This window comes from Sus scrofa, chromosome 11 (genome assembly GCF_000003025.6).
Source record: "Sus scrofa isolate TJ Tabasco breed Duroc chromosome 11, Sscrofa11.1, whole genome shotgun sequence".
NCBI lineage: Eukaryota > Metazoa > Chordata > Mammalia > Artiodactyla > Suidae > Sus > Sus scrofa.
Window position 1 is genome coordinate 78645375 of NC_010453.5, and position 10638 is coordinate 78656012.

Genomic DNA, 10638 nt, shown 5'->3' on the forward strand with positions numbered 1-10638 from the left:
AGTGGCGGGGATCCTCCCCTTACCACCTCTAAGCCCGAGAATAGATGTCAGATGAATTCCACTCGAATCTGGAGTTGACCGCGTTGTGCCAAGTAGGAGACCCCCCCCACCCCAGAGTCTGTGCTTCGAGACCCATCTGTGAGGCGTCCGAAGATAAGGGTCTAAGCTGCTGGATAGAAAGAGCAGCAGTCACCGGGGGGCGCGACGCCCTGTGGGGTGGAGATGGCACAGGCGCCTTGGATGCCAGTGGCACACACGCATGCGCAGTCACGGGCCGCGGCAGCCCGCCGAGCCCAGGCCGGGCACACAGCTGCAGCCTGGGCACCACGGTGGTGCAGTGCCCTCTGGTGGCCCTGGTGACGCGTCCCTCCCAGAACTGAGCAGTCTGTCGCAGCCCGCGAGCACTGGACCCGGGGAACCTGGTCACAGGCGGGGCCCCCATGTCCAGCAGGAAGGTGTCCTCCGTGAGGGCTCCATCACTGACCCCACCCAGCCCTCCACCCGGTGGCCTCAGCCTCGCAACTCAGGGACGGAGACCGGACGTCGGGTCCCAGGGACACGAGCAGGGCAGCTCCTCCTGTGTCCTGACACCTGCAAACGAATACAGTGTCTCCGAGGCGTTAGATGAATTCAGAAAACGGTGGTGCAGGAAGACGCTAAGAAAGTCCCTGTAATTCCCCAGGTACAGCCGCGGTGCCGGCGCCCTTGGAGGTCGGATTTCAATATTGTCATCCCATGGAGGGAGCGAGCGAGCGAGGGAAACGGCCTTTATAGGTCCATTTCTTCAGGCTTTGCTTCTGAAGGATGTAAGATTCTCTGCTCCCAGGCCTCTTCATCTGGCCGCTCGCTTGGGGCCCTGGCAGGGAACTGCTGACATGGCAAGTGCTCTGGGAGCCGCTGCATCAGCACCCACCCTCCCCCGCCCCCGGGGTGGGGAGCCCCAATTTACAGCCACGCAGCGGGAAGTGGAGCTGAGCCTGAGTTCTGGGGTCTCTCTAGCCCAGGTGGGCAGTGTCAGAACTGACCTACCTGCGGGACCCCAGGTGGAGTTGGGGAGCTGGGGGGGCCGCTGTGGAAAACCGCATTCCACTGCCCGAAGCCTTGGGAGACATAACATTCATTTTCACGGCACAACCAGGGGATTTAACCTTTTTCTCGGCGGGTTGGCCCCTGCCCTTTCGGTGCCTGCTGTGCGGTGACCAGACTGCCTTGTGAGATGACCTTCCCTCTTAACCTGTGGGGTCACGACGGCCTATGACCCACACCGGCTTTGTGAGGACCTGCATGTGAAAAGCACCAACAGGTCATCCGAGTGCGGCTGTGCTTTGGCCTCCAGCGGGAGACTGTCCTCTGGGTTACACGCCCCGGCTGGGCTCAGACACGTTTTCCATTTCTACCTTAGACCAACTATTGATGGTTTGTTGTCGACCTCGGAGAACCGATTTCCTGCAGGCTCTTTACTGCCGGAAAAGACGCCCGCTGCTGTCCTGGTTGAAGGTGGATTTGCGGACCTGGTGCCCAGTGGGCTCCCGCCTGGGCCAGGCACCCCCGGGCGTCCGAGAATCCCACAGCTCTGGGCCTGGGTGGTTACATCAGCTCTCATCAAGCATCCTTCTTGGGCAGGAGGTGGGGGACGTGGTGACCTCACGTCTTGGGCCACCAAGGCCACGGCAAGAATAGAGGAGCCTGGACGCCTCGCCCCACGGGCGACCTCAGCTCCGGGAGGGGCTTGGCATCGCGTGGACTCCCCCTGCCCTGACGTGGAGCCGCAGGCGCTGCTCGAGCCCAGCAGCTTCCCTGGATCTCTGGGGAGAGTAGGCATCGGGAGTGGCCAGGCAGGAGCCCCCTCCCACCCTCCGTGTGACATCTCCTTGGGTCCCAGGAAGGGCCCTGGCTTTGCCAGAGCACAGCCGCAGGGCTCCCCTCCCAGGCCTCGGCAGGGATCGCCGCACACCCAGCCTGGGCTTGCTCCTGGCCCCACAGCTGCTTCCTAACGGGAAATTCCACCTCCTTTGTAGAGACCCTCAAAGAGGCGAGGAAGGGGTGTGTGATGAGCAAATATTTTATTTTTTTAACTTATTTCCAGCTGAATAAAATTAGTAAAGATTCAAAGGAGAGAATACAACAAGATATAGTCCGTAATTTTTGTCTAATGAATCCTTTTATACTTATTTGCCTACAGAAGAGGATGAGAGAAGGAAGATTGGATCAACAGCAAATCGCATATTAACTAGAAGATCATGGCCGGAGCGCCCGTCATGGCTGGGGCGCGGTGGAAACAAATCCAACAAGGAACCATGAGGTTGCGGGTTCGATCCCTGGCCTCGCTCAGTGGGTTAAGGATCTGGCGTTGCCGTGAGCTGTGGTGTAGGTTGCAGATGCCACTCGGATCCCGTGTTGCTGTGGCTGTGGTGCAGGCCGGCAGCCGTCGCTCTGATTCGACCCCTAGCCTGAGAACCTCCATATGCATGGCTGCGGCCCTAAAAAGCAAAAAAAAAAAAAGGTGATGCTGAATTTGTAAACTTCCGAATGCTGCTGTTCCTGAAGGAACATCTGAAGCAAAGACACTCTCTCGTGAACCTGGCGGGTGTTTTCTCCCTGCGTCCCACACGCACACACGCGTGACTCACAGAAGTCTGTGAACAGTCGCAGTCGTGAAAGACTGAAGCCAGGTGGCCGTGGACCAGCTACGCGAGACGGTGAGTGTCAACTAAAACACCAACGTAAATGCCCCTTTGCTGTGGGTTTTATGTAAAGTGCCCGCCATCTGGTATCCCCCTTGCTCCTGCAACAGTTATTTCAACCCAGGACGGTCGGAGAGTCTTCCTTTTGTAGAAAAGACAGCCTCACCTGTGGTGCCAACACTTCCTCCCATGGCTGTCCTCCGACTGGCACGGTCAGTGTAGCCTGAGGCAGGCTGACACCCGGAAAATCACCCTAGTCTTTCCCGAGGGTTGTTGGGTCTGTGCCCTCTGGGGCACGGGTAACCCTCAGCTGTGTGTGTGGAATCGGCGTGCAGGGCACCAACTCGCTCTGCACCTGCCGATGTCCCGGGCACCCCGGGTGCGCCTTCTACAAGACTGCGACCTCAGCCAGATTCTGGTCACGTTTCCCTCCCTTGAGGTGGTGCCACGCACTGCATCTCCAGTGGACATTCTGGTCTATTTAAAAATAGCAACAAAACCCTCCTGCTTCTTATTTTACAAAGGGAACACCCAGTGAATATATTTTTATCTCCTCTGTCATCACCTTCTTTGCCAAACACCGCCTCAGATCCTTTCCAGAGCAGGGTGTAAATGAAGACGGTGCCTCCAGTGCAGTAGCGGGAGGTCGCCTTCCAGCTCCAGCAGGTGGAATCCAGGAACCAAGAAGGCCCAGCATCGGGGGCTTTGCCGCTTCCCTTCCCTGTGGGAGTCTCATGAGCCTCCTGGCTTTTGCAGCACCAGGGGGCCAACCCCAAGTCTGGTGCATCCTTCCCAAAAACCGCAGGGCCAAGGGCACCAGGAACTCCTGGCCCATGTGCTCTGACCCCCTCCTCCAGGTGGGCCGGCCCGTAGCCAGCCCCTCAGTCCTGTCTACACTGGCTCTCAACTGGTGGGAGTGAAACACAGCAGGTGAGGGGCCTGCCCCTGGCTCCCCATTCCGGAAGCTGGGGTCCTCACCCAGGTGCCCAGATACTGGACATGGGAGCACTGTGTGTGCTGGTAAGTGTCGTGTCTGGGCCCCAGCCTGCACTATGGAGGGACCCAGCTCCTCCCAGGAGCTCCCGGGGCCCTTGGACACGCTGAGGATTGGCCTGAAGGAAGTTTCTGATCTGCTGGGTGTGAAATTAATTGCCGGGGAGGGGGCATCGAACGAGCCCTGCCCTGGACACAGCACAGCCAGCCTGCAGGACCTCGAGCCCCTGCCGAGCTCAGGGCCACTTCGGTCACCGTGCTTACTCAGCAGCATCACAGCTCGGGTCAGAAATGTCCTGTCTCCAAATGAACACGAAGTCGGAAAAGCAGAGGCGGGCCGGCACCTGGCACTGCAGCCATCACGGCTCCTCAAAAGCAGAATCCACTCTCCGCAGGAGAGCGGGCAGGGGAGAGCCCCACTTGGCTCGGCCTGGACGCCCTCGGCCCCTCACTCTGAGCCCCACGCGCCAGGACTTCAGGCCGTGTCGTGGCTGCTCTGGGACGAAGGTTCAGAGACTCACACGGCCGTGCCCACGTGTCTGCTGCGGGATGGAGGCTGAGGCCAAGCTTGGAGAACGAACGTGGAGACAGGGCAACGTCACCTTGAGGCCATGGGGTTTCGGGGTTTGTTTCCTCTTTTATGCTCCTACAATATTCAAACATTCCAGACGGAGAGTGCGCCGTCTCAGCAGTGGCGGAAGCCCGAGTGCTTTGCAGGGCAGCAGGCCCAGAGGGGGACCCTTGCTACTGTCCGGGATCCCAGCCGGACTTGCAGGCCCCAAGGAGGCTGCTGTGATGACAGAGACAGACAGGAGGCTGGTGACAGCTTCCTTTCCTCCCCAGTTTCTGAGCAAACGCTTCCGTGGAATTGCACGCTGGAAACGGCCTCTGACGGTCTGAGGGTCCCTGTCATCTGGATGGACTCCAGCATCCCCTCCCGCGTCTGCTGGCCCTGGTCCGGCCTTCCTGAGCAGGGACTGAGGGGCCTGACCCGGGATCCCAGCGTCCCCTTGACTGTCACACGGCCAGGTGGTCAGGGATGCGGGCCTGCCTGGGACTTGCTACATCCAACAGAAGCCTTCGGCCAAGGCTTCCAGGCTGAGCTGGGCTACTTAGGGCCACTCACCACCCCACTGTGTCCGATCCAAGAGGGGCCAGTGACCCCCAAAGCTGGAGCCCCCAAAGGGGAGGGGACAGACACACAGGAAGTTCAGCACCAAAGGTTCAAGTCTAAACACCTGCTCTATGCAGTCAGGTGTGAGCCTGGCGGCTGCCAGTGAGCACGCCAGGTGTGGGCGACGTGTCACCAACATGGCCAGAGTGTGCTGGCCATGGGGCTCACATCCTCCAGGGTCACTTAGGGACAGAGGAAGCCACACAGGTGCCAGCGCTCAGAGCGAGGTCGCCTGGAGGAAGGAGCGGATGTGGGGGCTCAGGCCTGCCGTTCCGGGCAGGGCCTCACTTTGGAAGAGCGAACGTGTCGTTGGCCCTGATGACCATCGGTCTAAACGACAGCTCGAAGGACCTCTGGTCGCTGAAGCTCTGGGCTCTGTACTTGGCCAGGTGAGCCGCCCTTGCGCCATGTCCGCGTCCGCGTGTGCCTGTCCCTGCCCTGGCGGGGTCCGGGGGCCTCTCCTGGGCAGGGGTGAGGGGCGCCGTGGGGCCCTGCCCTGGCTGGGGGCTGGGGGCCGTCAGGCTCTCCCCTTTCCCACGTGGTTTTCCAGGCCCACACTGGCCGCCTCTGGGGTCTGGTCTCTGGGACACCCCACTTTTGCCTATGGCGGGTGCCACCTCTGCTGAGCCGCCAGTAGGCTGGGCCAAGTCGAGAGGCACCACCCTGCTGGGCGGGGCCTGTGCCCAGCCCGCTGGGCTCCCTGACAGGGAGGAGCTTGGCTCACTGCAGCCTGGCCCCAGTGTCCTTGCCCCCGGGGAGGGCCCTCTGTGCCCCTCCCCCGCTGCCCCGCGGGGCGCTCTGGGCCTTTCCCAGTGTGCAGGCTGGTGGCCTCTTCGGGGGCTGCAGCCTCGTCCAGGGCCCGGCTCGCAGCCCCCTCTGCTCCACCCCAGCCGGCCTTCTGGCGCCAAGCAGCTTCTCCCCTCCTCCCGGGACTGTCCAGACTCACGGGTCCCCGCCCTCCCTGCTCACGCCCTCGAGGACTTCCTCTGCTGCCCAGGTCAGCTCCTGGCAGCTGCCTGTGCCCAGCCGTGACTTCCCCAGGCGCCCGGAGGTCCGGGTGCTCCTGGGCTGCACCGTCCACCCGCTGCCCTCCTGCTGCTGTGCACATCGGTGGAGGCTGGCGGGAAGGCCCAGCGCCAAGGGGAGGCTGTTCTGCAGACAAGGGGCGCGCCCCGCCCTCCGCCTGCTGGTTCTCCAAAGGCCTTGGCCTCGCGCCCCAAGCGTGGCCTCCCTGTGGGGCTGGGCCATCCCAGGCTGGAGTTGGGGGCTCAGGGCTGCCCCCCGAAGGGCTCCACTTCATGGCACCTACAGTTCCACCTCCCGTGGGCCCCTTCGTTTTGCCTGCAGCCCATTCACCTGACGCAGGCACAGGGGGCTCGACAGGCAGGCCTGGGGCGCCCAGGGCCTCCTGCCGGGGGCTGGGCAGCGACCCTGAGGCTCTGCATGTGGGGTGGCCGCGGGGCAGGCCAGCGGGCTCCTTGGCCACAAGAGCTGGGCCTGGGGGCTGCACGCCCCGCCCCACCTCCTGTCGAGAGGCCCGCTCTTCGGCCGCCCTGTCTTGGGGGCGCAGGGTGTTCCCTGTCGCTGGGGCTGGGGGACCCTGGGGGGCTTTTGCAGCCGCCGCCTGCCCAGGGGCTCTGACGCTGGGCTTCGGTCGTTCATTTAAGGAGGTCACTCTGTTCTCACCAAGGTCATGGCTGGCGCTCCCTTCAGCGGCCAGTAGGGGCCAGGTCGACTCTGGTGACGACAGGGGCCCCCTGTGTCTTCCCTGCTCATGCAGGGGGCTCTTATCCGCTGAAGCCAGACCTTCGGGCTTCATCCTGCCCTTGGCTGGGGATGCTGGCCATGTGGGGATGTCCGTCTGGTGCTCCCTACTGGGGGCCTCGGGCACTGGTGCTTGCTGACCGCCAGGGGCACAGCTGGCGAGGCCCCTCTGCTGGCTTTCTGAGGGCTCGGAATGATGTGGTGGGGTGCGGGCGTCCCTGGCCCACCTGTCCAGCCGTTCTGGCAGCCAAGCCTCAGAACTTAGTTGGGAAGCATCCTGTCCCCAGATGTCCTCATGCTTCTGCAGTTTGAGTGACACCCCAGGGCTGCCTTTGGTTTCCTGTCCTCCAGGGCCACATCTCTGTGGTTTCCCTGGGGGAACTGCCTCAGGGACGGCTGTCTTGGGGACACCTGCTTCAGAGACACCTGCCTTGGAGAGATTGGTTTTGGGGACACCTGCCTTGGGGACACCTGCCTCAGAGACTCTGGCCTTGGGGACGCCTGCCTCAGATATATCTGCCTTGGGGACACCTGCCTTGGGGACACCTGCCTCGGAGACACCTGCCTTGGAGAGATTGGTTTTGGGGACACCTGCCTTGAGGACACCTGCCTCAGAGATGCTGGCCTTGGAGACACCTGCTTCAGAAACACCTGCTTTGGGGACACCTGCTTCAGAGACACTGGCCTTAGGGACACCTGCCTTGGGGACACCTGCTTTAGAGATGCTGGTCTTGGGGACACCTGCCTCAGAGATGCTGGCCTTGGAGACACCTACTTCAGAGACACCTGCCTTGGGGACACCTGCTTTAGAGATGCTGGCCTTGGGGACACCTGCCTTGGAGACACCTGCCTCAGAGGCACCGACTCTGGGGACACCTGCCTCAAGGACACCTGCTTCAGAGACAATGGCCTTGGGGACACCTGCCTTGGGGACACCTGCCTCGGAGACACCTGCCTTGGTGACACCTGCCTTGGGGACACCTGCCTTGGAGACACCTGCCTCAGGGACACCTGTCTTGGGGACACCTGCCGCAAAGATGCCAGCCTTGGGGACACTTGCCTCAGAGACACCTGCCTTGGGAGCACCTGCCTTGGAGACACCTGCCTCAGAGACACCGACTTTGGGGACACCTGCCTTGGAGACACCTGCCTCAGAGACACCGACTTTGGGGACAGCTGCCTTGGAGACACCTGCCTCAGAGACACCGACTTTGGGGACACCTGCCTTGGGGACACTTGCCTCAGAGACACCTGCCTTGGGAACACCTGCCTCAGAGACACCGACTTTGGGGACACCTGCCTTGGGGACACTTGCCTCAGAGACACCTGCCTTGGGAACACCTGCCTCAGAGACACTGGTCTTGGGGACACCTGCCTTGAGGACACCTGCCTCTGAGACACTGGCCTTGGGGACACCTGCCTCAGAGATGCCAGCCTTGGGAACACCTGCCTTGAGGACACCTGCCTCAGGGACACCTGCCTTGGGGACACCTTCCACAGAGACGCCAGCCTTGGGGACACTTACCTCAGAGACACCTGCCTCAGAGACACTGGCCTTGAGGATGCCTGCCTTGGGGACACTTTCCTCACAGACACTGGCCTTGGGGACACTTACCTTGGGGACACCTGCCTCGGAGACACTGGCCTTGGGGACACCTGCCTCAGAGACACTGGCCTTGGGAACACCTGCCTTGAGGACGCCTGCCTTGGGGACACCCGCCTTGAGGACACCTGCTTCAGAGACACCTGCCTTGGGGACAACTACCTTAGGGATGCCTGGACCGCCGTGGGCAGCACCCCGCGGAGGCACGGGTGTTGGCTCTGGCCACAGGCCCTGCTGTGTGGGGCCGGCTGTGGTGGGAGGGGGGACCCCTGTGTCTCCACACACGCCCTCCCCTCCCAGACACCAGCCTTGGTCTCGATGGTCGTGGGGACCGTTTGCCCTCTGCGGGGTGGTGGGAGGGGGCGGCATTGTGTGGACGACCGGGAGTCGGACCGTGACCTGTGGGGGCTCCATGGCTGGCTGTGTGCGCCGCGCGGCCTGGGCAGCAGGCACGGCAAGCGGAGGGATCTGCCCTGGCGCTGTCTCTTCGGGGAGATTCTCCTGGATGGCGAAGAGGGGTTCTGGCTCTGTGTCTGCTGTCGCTCCATCGGTTTCATCCTCCGAACAGCAGGCCCTCAGGATGACGTCAGGGGCAGCCCCTGCTCCCTCCCCCACAAGCCCCGGCCATGGGCCCAGGCCTGCTCCCCTCGCCCCCGGGGCATCCCCCGTCCTTTTGCCCCCTGCTGCCCCGGCGCACCCTGGGCTGGCTGGCCCGAGTGGGGCCGTCACAGGCTCACAGCCTCGAAGGGCTTCATCCCTGGGGGAGGCAGGAGAGGGGGCAGCCCTGAGGATGAACTCGGGCCCCGAACTGGGGAACACGGTGTCCAGGCTGTCCCTGGGAGCGGTCGTCCGGGGTGCGGGGGGCTGCGGGGGCTGCCCCCATCCTGGTACTTGTGTCCCACTGGGCGCCATCGCTCCTGTGTGGAGGGACGTGCCTGCTTCTCCTCGGGGCTCTTGGCCCACATCCCTGTGGGTGACTCTGGCGCCGCGGGAGAGCCAGCTCCGGGGGCCGCAGACGACGGTGGCGATGCTGCAGGGGAGCACGGGCTCGGCCGAGCAGGCCAGGAAGCGGGCGGGGGGTGCCCGGACACAGGTACTGGCCCAGGTGGCCGTGCGGAGCACACGGAGCTCGGGCCGGTGCAGCTGCTTCTGGGGCAGGTGCTTCTTCTTCCGCTGGTCCAGGCGCAGGGGCAGCACCGCGGCCTCGGCGCAGAGACCGCCGCTCTGCTCGAACTTCTCCTGCAGCTTGGTCAGCGCCAAGCTTCGCCTGCCCCCTACCTTGGGCAGGAGGCCCTTGGCGGCCTTGGGCAGCTCCGAGAGAGGCTTCTCCTGAGCTTCCTTCTCCTCCGCAGCCAAGAACGCCTTCAGGATGTTCTTCACAGAGCTCCTCCCGGCGGGGGGCCGGGCTTTCTCACGCTCCCGGCCCTGCGCTGGGCCCTCGGCTCCCGCCCCGGCCTTCTCCAGGAGCTTGTGGATGGTGGCCGTCACCAGGCCCTTTCCGGGGCCCTGCTTGTCCTTGAAGATCAGCCTCCCCACCTCCCTGGTCCTTTTGAGGCGGGGCTCCCGGCCAGAGCCCATGAACTTGGCCTGGAGGAGCTGGAAGCGCGTGGGCCGCCGCTGCGTGTCCTGGGGCTCTGGCGCGTGGCTCGCCCTGCTCCCCGTGGCCGGAGGAGGCCCCTGGGGCCCTACCTCATGGTCAGTGACATAGAGCAGCAGGTTGCTGAGGATGGCCTGCACCCCGGGGTCGCACGTCACCCTGCTGACCTTCTTTTTCAGGGCCTGGACGTCAATGGGTGGCGTCCCGCTGCACATCTTGCTGTTCTTGGGGCTGCAGGAAAAACAAATTGATTGTCACAGACTTGGTTGTCATTTCCCCCGAGGATCCACCCATTTCAAGCACCGCGAGACGCCCAGCAACAGAGGACCCGGAGCCAGGACTCTGCTGCAGCCGCCCTGGAGGCAGGGACACCCAGCACCTCCCTGCCACTGTGTCCTTCCTATCAGCTGGCCGCTGTTTGCGCTGGGTCCGTGCCCGCCACCGGCCTGGTGATGGCCTTCCGGAAGACTGCTCGCCTCTGTGAGGCGCTGACATTTTTCCCGCGGGCAAGTTTTGCTTTTCTAACTCCGGAGAAAGGAGCGGAAAGGAGGCCCGTTCTCGGTGTGGCCTGTGCGTCCTCCAACTGCTGCTTTCTATCCAGACACGGCCCAGGGGGTGGTCCCCAGAGCCCAGACTCAGAGCTGCACAAGTGACACCCAGGCCTGGGGCCGGAACTACGGGGAGGTGGTCCCCAGGGCAGGGGTGGGCTTCACCCTCAAGGCAGCGGTGGCGGGGGAGCTGGGGACACCGCCAGGCCTGCCTTCCCCCAGGAAGACCCTGAGACCGAGCCCCCCCCCCCGAGGCTCTGTCCCCGAGAGCCCAT

General features: G+C 63.3%; 1 protein-coding gene across 1 annotated transcript; it reads right to left on the reverse strand.

Annotated features, from left to right (window-relative positions):
• On the reverse strand, positions 2143–10030 carry LOC110255782 (collagen alpha-1(I) chain). The gene is made up of 3 exons (XM_021065405.1): positions 8523–10030; positions 8302–8346; positions 2143–8195 (listed from the first exon to the last, which is right to left on the reverse strand). The coding sequence occupies exons 1-3, from the start codon at positions 10028–10030 to the stop codon at positions 5453–5455; spliced, it is 4296 nt and encodes a 1431-aa protein (XP_020921064.1). The 3' UTR covers positions 2143–5452.

Coding starts and splice junctions, on each gene's coding strand:
- LOC110255782 (XM_021065405.1), bottom strand. CDS start 10,030: ATGTGCAGCGGGACGCCACCCATTGACGTCCAGGCCCTGAAAAAGAAG. Junction 8,347..8,522: donor GACCATCGAGACCAAGGCTG/GTGTCTGGGAGG, acceptor TCTCTGAAGCAG/GTGTCCTCAAGGCGGGTGTC. Junction 8,196..8,301: donor GGCAGGCGTCCTCAAGGCAG/GTGTTCCCAAGG, acceptor CTGTGAGGAAAG/TGTCCCCAAGGCAGGCATCC.